Raw genomic sequence first — 19,935 nt, 5'->3', positions numbered from 1 at the left:
TTGAGAAAAGGCCAACGTCTGATCAACTGGAGCTTTAAAAGGCCAACCTAATAGTAAAAAGGGCCGAAAATATATCCTTTAAAGCTAACCAATTTTAAAAAGGCCAAATTTAGGTATCTAGCGCGAAAAAGGGGTAAATTTGGAGATTTCTGGCCCGAAAAAAGGCCAACCTGGCAACCCTGCATCCATGCCAAACACAGTTGGCAACACTGTTCCTCTGACTCGCTGCTTAGTGACTGGTAAACTTCTAGTGGAAGTGCAAACGTGTTTCGTTCCCGGTGGAATTTTACTTATTTTTTCCCGTATTTAAGAACTCGTTAGCTCCAGACGCCTATGGTAAACAATGCATGTGATGTTCAGGAATGTGTGCATGTTAGAATTTTATAAGTTTCGTTTGAAATAAGTGAATGGGGAGACAGAAAAGAAGTTTGTTATTGTGAAAACAACGAGGAAAGTGAGGTTTATGATATCGTGTGTCGTTTAACTGTTGAGATGGTGATATATGATTTTTCTTGTTTATTTATATAGTATTTCGAGCAGTTGTGCAAACGAGGTTATTTATATTTGAAATTTTTTGAAGTATTAAAGAGAATTGTACTTTTATTCCCGTTGCGTGATGTAATTCATAACAAGGGCAGTGAGTTATTTCAATGGTTTTTAACGATCTTGAAATTCGTTTCTGTTGGTAATTTTCTTTTTTTGTAGTTTTCTGTAGATGGTAATTGAGGAAGTCAGTATTTGCCTTCATAAGAGTCTGATTTTCCTTGTTTTTTTTTTTTTTTTTTTTTTTTTTTTTTAATCATTTTTTTTTTTTTACATAGTTTAGTCTTGCGAACATTTGGTTATTATTATTATTATTATTATTATTATTATTATTATTATTATTATTATTATTAAGCTAAAACCCTAGTTGGAAAAGCAGGACGTTATAAAGCCAGGGGCTCCAACAGGGGAAATAGCCCAGTGAGGAAAAGAGACAAAGGAAAATAAAATATTTTGAGAATAGTAACATTAAAATTAATATCTCCTATATAAACTATAAAAACTTTAACAAAATATGAGGAAGAGAAATAAGGTAGAATTGTTTGCCCAAGACAATGGAAGACCATGGTACAGAGGCTATGGCACTATCCAAGACTAGAGAACAATGATTTGATTAAGGAGTGTCCTCCTAGAATAGCTGCTTACCATAGCTAATGAGTCTCTTCTACCCTTACTAAGAGGAAAGTAGACACTGAACAATTACAGTGCAGTAGTTAACCACTTGAGCGAAGAAAGAATTGTTTGATAATTTTAGTGTTGTCAGGTGTATGTCATATGAGAATGTGTAAAGAATAGGCCAGTCTAATCGTTGTATGTTTAGGTAAAATTAAAATGAGCCGTAACCAGAGAGGAGTGTCCAATATAGTACTGTTTGCCCAGTCAAAGGACCCAATAACTCTAGCAGTTGCATCTCAGCGGGTGGCTGGTGTCCTGGCAACCTACTACCTACTACGATATTATAGATTGAAGAACGCGTACTCTTCTGGTACCAAATTTAATGTTTTATAAACATTTAATGGTACCGAGTTGGTTATGGCACCAGCCACCCGTTGAGATACCACCTCTAGAGAGTCATTGGGTACTTTGACTGGCAAGATAGTATTACATTGGATTCCTCTATAGTTACGGCTCATTTTTCCTTTGCCTACGCATACAGTGATTCGTTTGGCTTATTCTTTGCACATTATTCTCTTTTCTCATACACATGACAACATTAAGATAACCTAAAAATTCTTCACTCAAGAGGTTAACTACTACACTGTATTGGCTACTTTTCTCTTGGGAAGGATAGAAGAGACTCTTAACTATGGTAAGCAGCTCTTCCAGGAGAAGAACACTCCAAAATCAAAGCATTTTTCTCTAAGTCTTGAGTTAGAGATCCCTTGCTTGGGGATATACTTGGGAACACTATTCTATCTTTTTTTCTCTTCCTCTTTTTATTTTTGAGGCTTTTATTCTCTCGTTATTTTCAAGTTTTTAATATTTAATGTTAATATTTTTCTTAAACTTCGCTTGTAGTTTTTCCTTACTTCTTTTTCTCACTGGGCTATTTTCCCTGTTGGAGCCCTTGGGCTTATAGCATCCTGCTTTTCCAACTAGGGTTGTAGCTTAGCAAGTAATAATAATAATAATAATAATAATAATAATGATAATAGTGCCATAGCCTCTGTACCATGGTCTTCCACTGTCTTGGGGTAGAGTTCTCTTGCATGAGGATCTACTGAGGCACACTATTCTATCTGTTTCCTTATGTCCTTTCCCCTCTGGGTTATTTCCCCTATTAGAGCTGGCTTATAGCAGCCGGGTTTTCCAACTATGGTTGTGGGTTAGCTAGAAATACTTATAATAATAAACATTAGATCTGGAACTTAAGATCTTAACAATTAGTAAGAATTCTTTAAAATGCTTAACCCTTCTACCCCCAAAGGACGTACTGGTACGCTTCACAAAAGCCATCCCTTTACCCCCAAGGACGTACCGGTACGTCCTTGCCAAAAAAATGCTATAAAATTTTTTTTTTTCATATTTTTTATATTTTTTGTAGACAATTCAGGCATTTTCCAAGAGAATGAGACCAACCTGACCTCTCTATGACAAAAATTAAGGCTGTTAGAGCAATTTAAAAAAGTATACAGCAAAATGTGCTGGGAAAAAAATAAACCCTTGAGGGTTAAGGGTTGGAAATTTCCAAATAGCCGGGAGGGTAAAAGGGTTAAGCAATCTTATACACACAATAACCCGTAATCTTGTTATTAATTAGTAATAATTCTAGTATTATGTTAAAAATTATTTAGATAAATCTTCAAGACATTATTAGAGTCAAAACCAGTTGACATGTTATCTTGGCAATGGTTAGGGTTGAACCGTTTGAAAAGGACACTGATGAACCTCATATTCGAAATGAAGATTGGTGATTGGCCAAGAGAGATCACCTGATAGAGGCTACGTCAGAAGATGGCTACGATATGCCATTTTGGCCAGAGAAACTAGCAATATGAGTTAGCGCACTGACATTGGGTGTATTTATTTAGAGAATATTAGGTAAGTAATTATTCAGGCAAAGGCATTCTGTTTCCGGCTGAAATTTGCGAAGAAGAAAAACAGTTTCCAGGTAAATAAAAATACCTAAACAGTCGTATTTGTTAGCAGTGAAATATGTGGTGCCAGATATAGCTGAAAATACAGTAGAACCGAATCTCTTGCTGGATCCCTAGCCCTTACCTAGTCGCTGCTGATTTCATGTACCGCTTAGCTTACAAAACGTTGGCAAATATTCCCATGCCAACTCACTATCATTTTGGGATTTAACATAGGGTAGTGAGTTGACCACGACCTATAGAAAACCTTGTCAAGAAATACTATCCTGTGGTGTATATTATATATGTACAGTACTCTATACAGTAATATCCCTACCGAATGCTATTAAAAATTGGTAATGGGTCTTTTATGGAAGCATTACTGACGGTATACAGTTGTAACATGCCATTTGTGTGAATAAGGAAACAGATACACCCCTGAATCACTGCTATGAACCAATAAAAAAGAAATTAAATTTCTGCTTGAAAATTATGTTATTGTACCTATCTTCATTTTTATGTAGTTTATGGTTTGCGTGATACCGTATGAACATTATATCTCTCTATGGCTATAGAAATACTAAAAAGTACCTTACTTGCTATTTTGATGAAAAGAGGTTTGTCTACAGCCTCATAATAACTGTTGTGAATTTCCTTTGAGGCCAGGGGAAAGGTTATAGCTTAAGTGGATTCAATAACTGGAGCAGGCTGAAGGACATGGTGATGGGGAGCTGTTTTCTTCCACTTCATTTCCACAGATTAATTTCATCCAATTCAGGTATAAACTTAGGCACGACCCATAGAGGGATCCATACTATAGGCAATGCTTTTCATTGCTTCTAGCTGCGGTGATAATTCAACTATCTTTTTGAGTGTAATTTCGTGTTCCTAATTTTCATTACCTTTTTCTTTCTTTGCCTTGCTCGTTAACCAGACCAACTCCTCAATGTCTTCCTGTCAGTTTAGTATCATGCCCTTCAAGCTGTTCCAAGACTTCATTCCCAGCTGCTTCCTAAAAGCTTCTGACAGTCACTCTCTGTGCCAGTGACACAATCTTCACAGTTTGATTGAAGGCATTGTCAGAATTGAAGCCATCACACACTTGAGCCACAAAGGTTTTGCAGGCATATACTATATTGTCTTTGGCTTCACATTCTGAAAAAAATGTTGCCTGCCCAGGCATCTCTATGTTTTTTTTTTCAGTGAAAACTGCCTCTCTAAGTTATCAAACAATTCCTTCCAGGCTTAGAAAGGTATGGGCGATGTAGCATAAAAGGTTTCACTGGTGCTCAGTCTGGTTTCCTCAGTTGTACTCCTAGAAGACTTGGAATTGTTAGAAGAGGAACTTGCCTATAAGATTAGAGTCCACTGCTACACCTCTCGGGTCCCGGTCCTTATTCAAGATGTACAAGACATGCTCTGTCTATATTATTGCCTTTTCCTTCGTCATTGGTACATTCTTAGCACTTCGTAGAGCACTTGCACTTACAGTAGCACGAAACGTTAGTTTGATTTTTTTGCACCGCACAATACTCTCGTTCACAGAACATTGGGCCAACAGTGGCAGCAAACATACCTTACCTACTTCTGTTGAGCACTTCTACTTTTTTTCCAAGGTCATTCCATTATGCCATTGCCTAGAGATAAGTTTAGAAGATGATGAAGTTCTCTTAGGAGCCATGGGAAAAGGCATAAGATAAACAAGTTGAGCAAAGACACTGTATTGTTAACAATGCAGAGGTTCCTTTGAGAAAAGCAGTGGGAGCAATGCGTGCTGCACCCGGCAAGGTAGACAAAGTAAAAGTCATGAAGTTCACTGAGTAATAACAGACAGGAAATGCAACGAATGTTGTAGCGAGAGGGTTGTGAAAAAACGAACATATTCAAATTTGGTTGTGAGCCTTCCCAACGAAACGTAAATCAGTGAATGGTAGAGGCTATTTGTATCATATATTTGAAGTAGCTTGGGGAGCTTAAATGCTTAAGAAAGAAAGACTTTCACATGATTTTATTTTGTGCTAATTTGTATCTCTGATTAATACTTTCTGCTTTTTTACCTTTACATTAGAATAAGGTATGTGAATCCAAAATTTTTATGGCATTGATTTATGAGTCATGAACAATAGTCAAAGGGATAATCTGTTAGCTAAATAATAAAAAGAAATAAAGTAAGAAGCACATTTGATTTTGCATTTTTATAAGTTTGTTTAACTCATATACAACTTCCACTAACTGATTTTAATATATGCACCAATGAGAGATTTTTCTTGTATATTCTACATTGAAAACTATTTCAATACTGGAATGTTCTTCACCATATTTTGTGCCAATGATAGTTTCATCAGTTGTACGATTGCTGCTTTGGATGGCTAGCTAATTAGTTTTTTTCATTCTACAGGATTACAATGCTCTGGAATGCGGCGTATGCAATAATGGATATAGTGAAGTCTATTGCCCGAGAATTCTTCCTTGTTCTCACACTTTATGCGGACCTTGCATCGATGGGGTCATCTCGAGTCGAAAGAAGGAATGTCCCTTTTGCAGGAAGATTTTTGCAGCAAATTCAGCCAAGGATATGATGTTTATCAGAAGCCTTCTTGATGCTGCAAACCAATTTTCAGCCATGGCCCTAGAATCAGAGACTTCTCGCAGAACTAAAACAGCACCTGTGAAAAACTCTTCTAAGGATTTCAGAAAGAAGTTTCCCAAGAAAGGAGTCACCAACTGCCTCGAAGCTCCGTCTCAGGTTATCGATGCCATAGACGGCCTCAGTGAGATGAAAGATCACATTCTTTGCAGCAACAATGACATTGACAAACTTTCTCAATTGCTGCCACAGCTGAAGTCTTTCAATGAAACTATCATAAGCAGCATTGAACGAAATAAAAAAATGCTGGAGAATAAACTGGATGTAATGTTAGATTTGACCCAACATGGAACCAGAGCATGTCCACGGGCTATGGAAGAGTTAAGAGCAATTCAGGAGTCTTTGCAGAAGAATAACTGGGGTGAGGTTGACCTTCCAGAGGTATGTAAGTTTTGATTATTATGAAGGTTGAAATGCAATTGTTGTTAGAGGATTAATTAATAACTATGATTATCTGTGTATTCTTGATAATAAACCTTGTTACACATCACTTCATAATGAATTGTTTCTTGGTTGTGTCATTACAGAGCTATGTTGAGATGAAGACAATGTTGGGAAATGTGGCAGAGGAAATAAGAAAAACTATCAAAGAGGCGCCTGTGTACATCTCGGTAAGAAAAATTTACTCAAAAGAGTAATATTTTAAGAGAAACTGTTTGATATATCACATACATTCACAACTTCAATTAATTGCATCCTCTTCTCTTGGAATATTAATTTGCCAAGGACGCAAAAATATTGGTGATTGATAAATTAAGCACATTTAAGTTAAAAAAAAAAACATAGTGTTGAGTTTGAAGCATGTTTTGGATTAATAGATTAACTATAAAAACATCCCGCAGGTGAATGAACTCCGGAGTTTATGCTTTACCCCGGGAGAGATCCAAAGGAAAATCTTTGCTGTGAAGGTGACCAAAGGTATAAAAAGGGTTGCTCCAATCAAGATCATGAACGAAAACATAGCTTATGTGGATCACATGAAGGAAGGAGAGATACCGCTAAACTCCTTTGTCGTGGAGGTACGTTTATTATAATTCTTATTAGTAGTAGAAGTATATCGGGGGAGGGTGGCCTGTGTCATCCTAGCAGTACCAGCCAAACTCGCCTGAGCACCTCGTCAGGCTGGGAGAAGCGTAGGAGTATTAGTATAACAGGGAGGGTGGGCTGTGGCACCCTAGCAGTACCAGCCAAACTCGGCTGAGTCCCTCGTCAGGCTGGGAGGAATGGAGAGAGGAAAGGTCCCCTTTTGTTCATTTGTTTTATGTCGGCTACCCCCCGAAATCGGGGAAAGTGCCTTGGTAAATAGATAGATTAGTATTATTACAAGCTAAGCTAATATGAATGTTGTTTAGTGAAATTTTTGGAGACTAAAGCTGGCCGCATAAATCAGTATATTTCACTGAAAGTTATTACAACATTACCGAAAAGACTTAATTGGAGTTAATACATTCATCCAGTGACATCTTTGGACTCGCAGTGTAAATAGATACGCGTGGATCACTATCAGCTCATCCGATTAGTTGGTCGAAGGCAGAGACTAGCCCAAAATCAAACCATTGTTCTCTAGTCTTGGGTAGTGCCATAGCCTCTGTACCATTGACTTCGACTGTCTTGGGGTATAGTTCTCTTGCTTGAGGGTAGACTCCAGCACACTATTCTCTTATTTCCCTTCCTCGTGTTTTTTATTTTTTTTATTTCTTATAGTTTATATATGAAAGATCTAATTTAATGTTGTTACTGATCTTAAAACATATTATTTCTATTGTTCATTACTTAGCTTGTAGTTTACTTATTTCCTTGTATCCTTTCCTCACTGGCCTGTTTTTCCCTGTTGTAGCCGTTGGGCGTATAGCAGCTTTTTTTTCTAACTAGGGTTTTAGCTTAGATTGTAATGATAATGATGTTAATGGCCTTACCCTAAACTAAATTTAAGCCACGCTCTGTTTTCCAGTTGTCTTTTATTATCCTCTTCTCTTGAATCCTTCATATCTAAGGTCATCAATAAACTGGTCCTCTTGCTTGTGAGTACACTCAGGCACACTATTCTATCTAATTTTTCTTCCTCCTGTTTTGTTAGTTTTCATACCTTATATAGGGAATATTTATTTTGCTGTTATTGTTCTTAAAAACATTTAGTTTTCCTCGTTTCCTTTCCTCACTGGGCTACTTTCCCTGTTGGGGCCCCTGGGCTTATACCATCCTGATTTTCCAACTAGGGTTGTAACTAAGCTAGGAATAATCATAATAATGAATACGATGTACCTTTTTGTTCATTTTCATTAAGTCTGATCATCTTATCTTAGCGTGCCTGTGTAGAACCCACAGGATGGCATTGTTATTTGCCTCTCTGAGGTCTTGACCTGAGAAAGGAGGGCCCAGTGGACACCCTCATAGGATGTGTTCAATTGTTTACGGTGGTTACCCCACAGGGGCATTCAGAGTTGGTGGCTAATCCCCATTTGAGGCGGTTATCTCCAGTTTTGTCAACTTTTACCCTTGCTCTGTTGTCAATAGATGGAAGTACAAACTCCAATTAAGTCTTTTCACTTTTCCTTTCTGGACTTAATATGTATTTTGCGCTTAATGTGTATTAGCTCTCGTGATTTTCCCATGTATAATACGAATAGTTCTAAATAAGATCCTTTTTTTTTTTTTTTGATGGACAGATGAAATCCCTGATGCGATTGACACCCCGCAGGGCGTATCTTGATCTTGGACTCTGTGGAGTAAATCACGGAAGGATAGTAATCGAGGTAAAAGATGAGGGTAACAAAGCCAAGAATTTCCTCCACATGTGTGCTGGAGACCTGGGACCATCCTATGTCGACACTCCGCTCTTATCTACGGAGCGCAGGGGCAGGAACGGCGAATGCATCACCGCAGGCGTGTACGAAGACTGTGGCGATATGATATCAGATGCAGTGATGCAGGGAGTAAATTGGGAAAGGGAGATTGAGAGAGATATCTACCAACCTACTTCAGTCGTAGCGGGCAATGTCAGAGGGCCGATCTCCTTCGATGGTGCGGCCGAGTTTGACATCTACACCCGAGGCAGTCCCACTTGGAGAGATGCAAATCATTTTGGTGATGTGTTGGAAGGACTCAATGTAGTGGAGAATGTCATTAGGGATTATCCTGACGCCAGGCACGTGGACATTATTGATTGCGGCATTATAATTACTTTCTAACTTTCTCATCAATGCCATTTAGACTTAAATGTTCTTAATATATTTTAAGAACTCTTATCAACCAATAAATAAGGGCAATTGTATTTAGTATTTCATTATTGCTTATCATCCTTATTTGATAATTATGTCTTATAGATTTCAATAAGGCTATTTGCTATTAACATTTCTAAAGATAATTACATATAATGAAAATTTGAAAATCTTAAGTACAGGAAATTATGATGAAAGGAAGTAAAAAAAATAATGCAAACCTTAATAAAAAAAAAAAAGCAAGGAAACTGTCAGAGGATAATAGTAGAAATAATAAAAAAAGCTATATATGTGGAAATTAAAAACTATGCAGAAAATAAATTATGGTTACATTTTTGACGAAGAAAAACTAATGATAAAAGTTACTGTACAGATAAAAGATTGTGTGTAAAAGCTACTAAATCATGTATTGCTTTTAACAGTTTTATATTTCCACTCTTTATTTGGTGTGACAAACATCTGAATTCTGATTGGCTCTCTTCACTTGGTGTGACAAACATCTGAATTCTGATTGGCTCTCTTCACTAGAAGTAACAAACATCTGAATTCTGATTGGCTCTCTTTACTTGATATGACAAACATCTGAATTCTGATTGGCTCTCTTCACTAGAAGTAACAAACATCTGAATTCTGATGGGCTCATTTCACTAGAAGTAACAAACATCTGAATTCTGATTGGCTCATTTCACTTGGTGTGACAAACATCTGAATTCTGATTGGCTCTCATCACTTGGCGTGATGAACATCTGAAATTCTTACTGGCTCTCTTTACTTGGCAGGACAAATATATGAATTCTGATTGGCTGCCATGACAACAAAAGTTTATTTACATTAAAGTATCACCACTGTCATGAATTACTTCCTGTTATTTCATATTATGCCAGTATTATATTTGCTCCAAGAGCAGTTTTGTTACTGTCACCTTGATGGGCAGAGAACCAACTATTACTCATCTACTAATATCAATGACATCTGGCTAGGTAACTGAAGCAAATAAAACAATACTTCCAATACCCTTGTGTAAAGTAGAGAAGAGATCTTGGATAGACCAATGGTGAAGCCAACCTTGGAATCTCATATATTTCAGTTATGGTGTAGATAGACAATCCGTGCGTACATCTGGCATGCATTTCATGTCAGTATGTAGAGAAAATAATCTCAATTGTGGATAATGAATCAATAAATTCAATTGTATTTATTTGATTGAATTTAAGTTACAGATAGAGCCAGAATTATGCTCTGGAAAAATGCGGTTGATTAGAATCTTGCCAATTCACAGCAGATATTATCAGGAAAATTCATATTTTCCCGGTGATATGGAACAACCAATACAACACGAACACATAAGTTACCATAAACCTGTATAAATATTTAGTCTATCTACAGATTGGAGTATCCACTAAGGCTAAAGTTTAATAGTTCAAGTTGAGCTAAACATTTCGGGACTATTTATGTAATTCTAAGTATACTTGTATGGATGATTATGGGTGCGTATATGAACTTTGATTTATATCCAAACACATGCATGCATTTCTAGTGCATTGCTTTGTGATGCCATTGTGCCTGTAATTTTTTTATTACAAGTACTGTATATCCATGGGTAGAAACGCTAATTTTACATTTAGATTTAAGAAAACATAATAAGAATAAGACTAATCACCTATGAAATTATCTTCTTGCATTGTTTTATAAACCAAACTAGTTACAACAATAATGAAAATTAGAATAATATTTCCTTAGTATGATACATGACCTTGACCCCATAGTATGATTGAGTCTTACAAAGCAGTTATGTCTCATCATAAGACTTCTCATTCAACCGAGACTTATTATGTGATTGGTGTCCCATTATACAATGGAGTCTTACAAAGTGGTTATTGTCCAACCGTACAACATTGCATTCAACTGAGTCTTATGAAGCAGTTGGGGCCCCATTGCATGATTCAATCCTACAAAACACATGACATTGCATTCAACTAAGTCTTATGGAGCAGTTGGGTCCCCATTGTATGATTCAATCCTACGAAGCACACGACATTGCATTCAACTGAGTGTTATGAAGGTGTTACGAGCATTCAGCTTACAAAGGGTACGGGACAGCATCGTGTGATTGCATCTTTCAAAATGATAACTTCTCCATCGTACAACCACGAATTTAACTGAATCTTACAAAGAGGTTGGTGCCACATCATATGACCCATTATTCAGCTGAGTCTTAGAAAGGCAATGGAACCTCATTGTACGACTAAGTCATATAAAGTAGTTGCTGCCCCATCTTATGACCAAATATTGTAAAGAAGTTGCTGATTGATTATCATTGACTAACTTTGTGCAGAGGAAGCACAATAGGCCACATAAGAATAAAGAGGTGCGAGGTGCAGTGTGTATAGCAGAGGTCAACGTATGGCTGGTAAACCTTCCGTGCATGAAGCAGCTTAATTCATAGAAGTGTTATAGGCAATGGATTCACTGAGTCTAAGCTAGAAGGTTAACTTGCAGTTACTAGGGACATATTTTTCTCTCCTTGAAAGGAATCCCAAGAAGTGCTTCCAATCTATTTTTAAGAGAGCATCGTTAGTGGGAAGTTGCAATATCCATGACCTGACCCATGTAAGTTCAGATTTTATTTTTTTAAATAATATCTAGTTTTTATTGTGTGTCACCTACCTAAGTACTGACCAGAGGTATGCGTGCCCCTACAAGCGTACGGACTGATCATGCATAATCTCCTTGTTTGTAAGCAAATTCATGTGAGTTTTACTTTCCGTTGTATAGTACTGTAATGCCTAAGGGTCAGAGATCATATAAGGATATGACATATCTAATGTAGAGCATGATACTCTGCCAAATGACAAAGAACATCATTTCTTCCCTACTTTGCATCCATCAAGCACTGAGACGAGAAAGTGGCTTCTAGTTGTTGCTAAGAGAAATGAGAAAAGGGAGGAAGTTTCTGGGTTTTGATAAATGACATACAAAGATGAAGAGGTCTCTGGTTCATGCTAAGCAACCTAGTGGGACAATGTTGCTGGGTTTTGCTAAGCGACTTTGAGAAGATAATAGGGTCTCTAGTTCTTGCTGGGCAACTAAGTGTGACGAGGTCTCTTGGTTTTGCTAAGTGACATAAGAAGATGATGGGGTCTCTAGTTCTTCCTGAGCAACCAAGTGTGACGAGATCTCTTGGTTTTGCTAAGCGACATAAGAAGATGATGGGGTCTTTAGTTCTTGCGCACAACCAAGTGTGACAATGTTGCTGGGTTTTGATAAGTGACATACAAAGATGAAGAGGTCTCTGGTTCATGCTAAGCAACCTAGTGTGACGATGTCGCTGGGTTTTGCCAAGCGACATGAGATGATGACGGGGTCTTTAGTTCTTGCGCACAACCAAGTGTGACAATGTTGCTGGGTTTTGCTAAGCGACATGAGAAGATGAGGGGGTCTCTAGTTCTTCCTGAGCAACCAAGTGTGACAATGTTGCTGGGTTTTGCTAAGCGACATAAGAAGATGAGGGGGTCTCTAGTTCTTGCTGAGCAACTGTGACAAGGTCTCTTGGTTTTGCCTAGCGACATAAGAAGATGACGGGGTCTCTAGTTCTTGCTGAGCAACCAAGTGTGACGAGGTCTCTTGGTTTTTCTAAATGGGAGAAGCTGTCGAGGTACTGGAAAGCATCATCATTTCTATACAAAACGTGCCAAACAAACAGGACCACATGTTTTTTCATATTTGTCCAATGCAGTTTCATCAGTCATAGGGTCATAATATATTTGGTGATCTGCATCTTCATCGCCCGCATTGTTTACCCAGCCACAAAGTATTCCAGTTTCCCCAGAGACAGCTGTAAGGAGAGACCATGTTATTTCAAACTAAGAACATTAGTAGGCTTTATTGGTCATATTATATTGTTAGGTGGTAGCTACTGCCCTAGCTCTCAAATATCAAGATTAAGAAAATAGCTATGCTAACTTCTTTGGAAATACAAAAGATAATGCACATTCAGATTATCTCAGAAAAATTAAGATGTCCCTTAACATCACAGTCAGATAATGATGATATAATGAAATCTCTTGTAGAATGATTATGATAACCCTCTTCAGCCTATTTGTAGCTTTCTTCTGTACTTTTAACCCTGCCACCTGACCTACGGCAGCTCTGTAGGTCATATTAGTTCATGAGGATCTCAGGTAAGACCCATAGCTCTAGGTTAGGTCGCATCCTTAACGGTAAGGTTGAGGGATATCCTTTTCATGCCTTAAGGCTCTTTATGTCATGCTAGATTGGATGTGTCTTGGTAAGGTAAGACCCATAGCCCTTGGTTTAGGTTAGGGAAAGTAGGGCTTGCAATGCCTGCTATAGTTCAAGTCCCGTTCAAACTTGTTAGTTTTTTGTAGTGTCTGCAACCTCATCATCCTTTGGAGCTGAGAAAGGCAGTTTTGGGGGAACCTATAGGTCTATCTGGTGAGTCATCAGCAGCTATTGCCTGGTCCTAGCTAGGGTGAAGAGGGGGCTCGGGCGCTGATCATAAGTATATAAGGTCAGTCTCTAGGGAATTGTCCTGCTAGCTAGTGGATTATCACAGTTCCTTGCCTCTGCCATTCCTGAGTGGGCCTTTAAACCTTTACGCCCCAGTCAGACAGCAGGGTTAAATCATACCTGTTGCTGCTTCAGCTAATACGAGTTGACGTCTAAAATCATACCTGCTGCTGCTTCAGCTACTACGAGTCTACGTCTAAAATCATACCTGCTGCTGCTTCAGCTACTAAGAGTCTACGTCTATAATCATACCTGCTGCTGCTTCAGCTACTACGAGTCTACGTCTAAAATCATACCTGCTGCTGCTTCAGCTACTAAGAGTCTACGTCTAAAATCATACCTGTTGCTGCTTCAGCTACTAAGAGTCTACGTCTAAAATCATACCTGTTGCTGCTTCAGCTACTAAGAGTTTACGTCTAAAATCATACTTGCTGCTGCTTCAGCTACTACGAGTCGACGTCTGAAATCATATCTGCTGCTGCTTCAGCTACTAAGAGTCGACGTCTAAAATCATACCTGCTGCTGCTTCAGCTAATACGAGTTGACGTCTAAAATCATACCTGCTGCTGCTTCAGCTAATATGAGTTGACGTCTAAAATCATACCTGCTGCTGCTTCAGCTACTAAGAGTCTACGTCTAAAATCATACCTGTTGCTACTTCAGCTACTAAGAGTCTACGTCTTAAATCATACCTGGTGCTGCTTCAGCTAATACGAGTTGATGTCTAAGGTCATACCTGTTGCTGCTTCAGCCAATACGAGTCGACGTTAAAATCATACCTGTTGCTGCTTCAGCTAATACGAGTCGACGTCTAAAATCATACCTGTTGCTGCTTCAGCTAATACGAGTTGACGTCTAAGGTCATACCTGTCACCGCTTCAGCTACTATGAGTTGTCTAAAATCATACCTGTTGCTGCTTCAGCTAATACGAGTTGACGTCTAAGGTCATACCTGCTGCTGCTTCAACTCCTATGGCCTGGAGGCTCTTTATTTCGTCACTATTAAATTTGCCTAAGTCGAAGCCAGGAATCCTCCTGCAGGAGCCAAGGGCTTTCGTGAAGTTCCCTGGCCGTATTGGTATCATGACCATACTAACACCATCTGGCAACATTCTCCATGGCGCAGGTGTAAAGGCAGCTGTAATGGGGAAAATGTAATTATCGTTAGGTGAGAGAACAATCACATAATGACATATACTGTTAATTCTAATAGCCAGGCCTTCTCCATCACGAGGCTCAATACTACGAAGTACTCTAGAAGTTTTATTCCAGTTGTTACCAAGTTGTGGAATGATCTTCCTAATCGGGTAGTTGAATCGGTAGAACTTCAAAAGTTCAAAGTTGGAGCAAATGCTTTTTGGTTGACCAGGCGGACATGAGTCTTTTTATAGTTTATTTATGACTTATTTGTTTTTGATATTGTTAATAGTTTATATATGACATGTCTGTTTTGACGTTACTTTTTTTAGAATGATTTAATTGTTACTTTGTTCTCTTTATTTATTTATTTCCTTATTTCCTTTCCTCACTGGGCTATTTTTCCCTGTTGGAGCCCCTGGGCTTATAGCATCTTGCTTTTCCAACTAGAGTTGTAGCTTGTATAGTAATAATAATAATAATAATAATAATAATAATAATACACTGTTAAAAACTTGCAGTAAAAAACTGTAAAATTCCTGGGATAAATGTTGCCAGGCTGTTAAAAACGGATATGTTGAAATAAAGGAGTTATATTACAGTCACCAACCCGTGAAAGATAATAACAAAGTAGGGTTAAAATTACTTTCTTTTTAAGTGTATCAATGCATTAAAACAACAGTATTTACAAGCTGTATTTTGTAGGAAAAAAAATAACTCGTAAGCATAAGGTAAAAGTTGAGATTTCTTGAGAGAACTTGACTGGATCAACTGCCAGAGTTGTCATTATTATTATTATCTTTATTATCATTATAAGAGAAATAACAAATAAGAACACACGAATAACATCTGAATAATAATAATAATAAAAAGAGACATGTCCTGGGGAAAATATCTGACTAATACTGAGAGTAAACTACAGTTACAAGCAAGGAAGATTAATGCTTAGCTAACAGACTATATTACAGCAAAAATAACTGATCATATATATATATATATATATATATATATATATATATATATATATATATATATATATATATATATATATGTGATAAATTTTGCACATTTAGACGTGTTTTTCGTGGCCAAGCGGTATGTCACTGTACATACAAGTTTCCTGGGCCAGGGTTCGACTCCCGGCCAGTCAGAAACTATTGTCTTTGTGTGATTTCGCCATCTATTAGTACCCCATCTACTACAAAAATCATACAGTCCAAAGATATCCAGACATCTAGACCATATATGATAAATTTTTCACATTTAGACGCGTCTTTCGTGGCCAAGCGGTATGTCACTGTACATACAAGTTTCCTGGACCAGGGTTCGACTCCTAGCCGGTCAGAAGCTATTAGTACCCCATCTACTACAAAAAATCATACAGTCCAAAGATATCCAGACATCTAGACCATATATGATACATTTTTCACATTTAGACGCGTCTTTCGTGGCCAAGCGGTATGTCACTGTACATACAAGTTTCCTGGACCAGGGTTCGACTCCTAGCCGGTCAGAAGCTATTAGTACCCCATCTACTACAAAAATCATAAAGTCCAAAGATATCCAGACATCTAGAGCATACTTACACATCAGAACTATGTACTTTGCCCCAGGGGACGACCTCAGTATGTAGTATAAAGGCCCTCGTTTGCTTATAGTGCAGCGGAAGCTCGTGCCCTCAGGTTGAAAGGAGAGGGAAAGGCAGCCGACGTAAGTCCAGCACATCATCCGGCAGTCATCTGCCAATCAATCAATCAATCAATCAGGGGAGAGAAGGTGAAGGAGTGAAAATTAGGGAAAGGGTTCCAGACAGGGGAAAAATAGCCCTGTGAGGAAAGGTGATAAGGATTATTATTATTATTATTACTATTATTATTATTATTAGGAAATGCTGTTATTAAGCCCTATGGCCCCAGGCAGATGAAAATAGCCCTGTGAGGAAAGGTGATAATGATTATTATTATTATTATTATTATTGTTGTTATTGTTGTTGTTGTTGTTGTTGTTGTTATTATTATAAAATGGTGTTATTAAGTCCAAGGGCTCTAGACAGGGAAAAATAGGCTGTGAAGAAAGGTGATAAGGATTAATATTATTATTATTGTTATTATTATTATTATTATTATTATCATTAATATTATTGCTGGCTAATCTAAAACCCTAGTTGGAAAAGTATGATGCTATAAGCCCTAGGGCTCCAATCCAACCATAGTTTAGCTAATAATAATAATAATAATAATAATAATAATAATAATAATAATAATAATAATAATAATAATAACAGAGTAGCAAAAGAAAAAAATTCAACATGTTTAGCTATATTGCCATGCCAATATATTTTGCTATATTGCCATGTAAGTAGTGGTGACAATACAAATTTAACGTTATGAAAATAGCCATAGTTATATATATATATATATATATATATATATATATATATATATATATATATATATATATATATATATATATATATACATATATATATATATATATATATATATATATATATATATATATATATATATATATATATAAATGAAAACAATAAAAATCTAATACAAGTTCACTTACGAAAAGTAACATAGAGTTTATAAAGAACCACTTACACAAGGTCAATAAAGAATTACTTACAAAAAGTAAAATATAAAAACTACTTATAAAAAAGTACAAGAAAACTCCATAAGAAAATAAAAAAAAAAGTATTGAAAATGACATGAGAAAATAACAAAAGACTAAAAAATTTAAAAAGGTTAAAAAATCAATTACAAATAGTGAAATGAATAACAAGGAAATTACATACGAAAATTTAAACAAAAATAAGGAAAATAATTATTTCAGAAATAGCCTTAAAATTACAAACAAAATGAAAAAGTAAAAATAATATATTACAAAAGTAGAAATAAAAAGCTTATGAATAATATAGGAAAACAACAGAGGACAATAAAAAAAAATAATGAAAATTACATATAAAAAAAATGAACAGAATAATTGAAAAGAAAAAAAATTAAATTATAAATATAAATAAATAGCTTATGAAAAATACAAGAACAAAATGTGAATGAAAATAAAATGAATTAACAGAAAATTAAACGAAAAAACTGAAAAATAATTTAAATTTTATACAAATGTAATGACAATAAAATATTACAAAAAGTAAAAGTAAATAGATTACGAAAAATACAAGAAAAATTCATATGAAGAAAAAATTAACAGAAAATTAGAAGAAAATTTTAGATAGAAAAATTAAAATAAAAAATGAAAACAAGAATATCAGAAGAAAAAAAATGAAAAAAAGAAAATTAGAAAAAAGGGAAAAGGAAAATTACAAGAAAAAAAATGTAAACAAGGAAAATTAGAAGAAAAATGTAAAAAAAGGAACGTTAAAAGAAAAAAAGAAAAAAGTAACATTTAAAGAAAAAAATGAAAAAGGATAATTAAAAGGAAAAATTAAAAATGTAATCTAGAAGAAAAGAATTTAAAAGGAAAGTTGTAAGAAAAAATTAAAAAGGAAAATTACAAGAAAAAATAAAATTAAAAAAGAAAATTACAAGAAAAATTTGAAAAGGAAATTTAGAAGAAAAAAATGGAAAATGAAAATTAGAAGGAAAAAAAGGAAAAACGAAATCTAGAAGAAAAAAATAAGAAAAGGAAATTTAGAAGAAAAAAAATAAAAAGGAAAATTACAAGAAAAAAAGAAAAATTAAATTTAGAAAAAAAGGAAAATTAGAAGAAAAAAATGAAAAGGGAAAATAAAAAGAAAAAAATTAGAAAAGTAATTTAGAAGAATAAAATCAAAAAAAGAAAATTAAAAGAAAAAAAGTAACAAGAAAATGTAATAATTGATAGAAATAAGATAACAACTACTTACGAAAAGTGTCCGTCAAATAGCTAACAAGGGCAAAATCCTGATGAATAAAAACATCTTCAACCAAGAGGAACGTTCCGAAGAGCTTGCTGTCTTTAACCATTTTGACATTGAGAGATCTGAAGTCAGGATTAGTATTATAGGCTCTTATGGCTCCGAAGATCGTCGAGAGAATGAGAATCCCAGCGAGGACTGACGTCTTCGAGGGATCCATGTTGGCTCCACCTTTTTTGAGAAAAGAGAAAGTATTCGTACAGTTTGACATTTAGAGATCTGAAGTCAGGATTAGTATTATAGGCTCTTATGGCTCCGAAGATCGTCGAGAGAATGAGAATCCCAGCGAGGACTGACGTCTTCGAGGGATCCATGTTTGCTCCACCTTTTTGAGAAAAGAGAAAGTATTCGTACAGTTTGACATTGAGAGATCTGAAGTCTGGTATGGTAGTAAAGGCTCTTATGGCTCCGAATACAGAGAATAAGGATTCCAACAAGGACTGTCGTCTTCGGGGGATCCATGTTTGCTCCACCTTTTTGAGAAAAGAGAAAGTATTCGTACAGTTTGACATTGATAGATCTGAAGTCTGGTATGGTAGTAAGGGCTCTTATGGCTCTGAATACAGAGAATAAGGAATCCAACAAGGACTGACGTCTTCGGGGGATCCATGTTGGCTCCACCTTTTTTGAGACAAGAGAAAGTATTCGTACAGTTTGACATTGAGAGATCTGAAGTCTGGTATGGTAGTAAAGGTTCTTATGGCTCCGAAGATCGTCGAGAGAATAAGGAATCCAGCGAGGACTATCATCGTCGGGGGATCCATGTTTGCTCCATCTTTTTTGAGAAATGAGAAAGTATTCGTACAGTTTGACATTTAGAGATCTGAAGTCTGGAATGATAGTAAAGGTTCTTATGGCTCCGGAGATCGTCGAGAGAATGAGAATCCCAGAGAGGACTGACGTCTTCGAGGGATCCATGTTTGCTCCACCTTTTTTGAGGAATGAGAAAGTATTCGTATGGAAAATCGTAATGGGTGTGAATAATGCTGGGGGATTTATTTATATGTATATATATATATATATATATATATATATATATATATATATATATATATATATATATATATATATATATATATATACATATATATATATATATATATGTATGTATATATATGTATATATATAAATAATATATTTATGTATATACGTGTATATGCATATATATATTCAAATATATACACATATAGATAGATAGATACATACATACATATACATACATACATATATATATATATATATATATATATATATATATATATATATATATGTATATATATATATATATATATATATATATATATATATATATATATATAATCATCATCATCATCAATCGTAGCTAGTCCACTGCAGGACAAA

The 19,935-nt window shown here is 35.8% G+C and overlaps 2 protein-coding genes across 3 annotated transcripts; one reads left to right on the top strand and one right to left on the bottom strand.

Annotated features, from left to right (window-relative positions):
• Positions 1–204: 204 nt before the first annotated feature.
• On the top strand, positions 205–9,037 carry LOC137638387 (uncharacterized). 2 transcript variants are annotated; one of them, XM_068370418.1, is made up of 5 exons: positions 205–336; positions 5,518–6,147; positions 6,294–6,377; positions 6,609–6,785; positions 8,433–9,037. In XM_068370418.1, exons 1-5 carry the CDS (start codon positions 334–336, stop codon positions 8,952–8,954), a joined length of 1,416 nt encoding a protein of 471 aa, XP_068226519.1. In that variant the 5' UTR covers positions 205–333; the 3' UTR covers positions 8,955–9,037. The 2 variants fall into 2 exon arrangements, with proteins under 2 accessions (XP_068226519.1, XP_068226520.1); XM_068370419.1 differs by lacking the exon at positions 205–336 and adding an exon at positions 375–495.
• Positions 9,038–10,216: 1,179 nt separating this feature from the next.
• On the bottom strand, positions 10,217–18,734 carry LOC137637788 (uncharacterized). The gene is made up of 4 exons (XM_068369902.1): positions 18,523–18,734; positions 16,238–16,390; positions 14,467–14,652; positions 10,217–12,819 (listed from the first exon to the last, which is right to left on the bottom strand). The coding sequence occupies exons 1-4, from the start codon at positions 18,731–18,733 to the stop codon at positions 12,662–12,664; spliced, it is 708 nt and encodes a 235-aa protein (XP_068226003.1). The 5' UTR covers position 18,734; the 3' UTR covers positions 10,217–12,661.
• Positions 18,735–19,935: the final 1,201 nt, after the last annotated feature.

Source organism: Palaemon carinicauda, chromosome 3 (assembly GCF_036898095.1).
Source record: "Palaemon carinicauda isolate YSFRI2023 chromosome 3, ASM3689809v2, whole genome shotgun sequence".
Classification (NCBI taxonomy): Eukaryota; Metazoa; Arthropoda; class Malacostraca; order Decapoda; family Palaemonidae; genus Palaemon; species Palaemon carinicauda.
The sequence above is the reverse complement of the archived record's forward strand: the minus strand, read 5'-3'. Positions and strand labels throughout refer to the sequence as shown.

What these genes read in the sequence shown, in the direction of transcription:
- LOC137637788 (XM_068369902.1), bottom strand. Translation starts at nt 18,733, where the DNA reads ATGGATCCCTCGAAGACGTCAGTCCTCGCTGGGATTCTCATTCTCTCG. An exon ending in CTATTTGACGGACACTTTTC is followed by an intron (nt 16,391 to 18,522) that starts GTAAGTAGTTGT and finishes ATTGATTGGCAG; the next exon opens with ATGACTGCCGGATGATGTGC. An exon ending in AGGAGTTGAAGCAGCAGCAG is followed by an intron (nt 12,820 to 14,466) that starts GTATGACCTTAG and finishes CTCTCCTTACAG; the next exon opens with CTGTCTCTGGGGAAACTGGA.
- LOC137638387 (XM_068370418.1), top strand. An exon ending in GTGAGGTTGACCTTCCAGAG is followed by an intron (nt 6,148 to 6,293) that starts GTATGTAAGTTT and finishes GTGTCATTACAG; the next exon opens with AGCTATGTTGAGATGAAGAC. An exon ending in TAAACTCCTTTGTCGTGGAG is followed by an intron (nt 6,786 to 8,432) that starts GTACGTTTATTA and finishes TTTGATGGACAG; the next exon opens with ATGAAATCCCTGATGCGATT.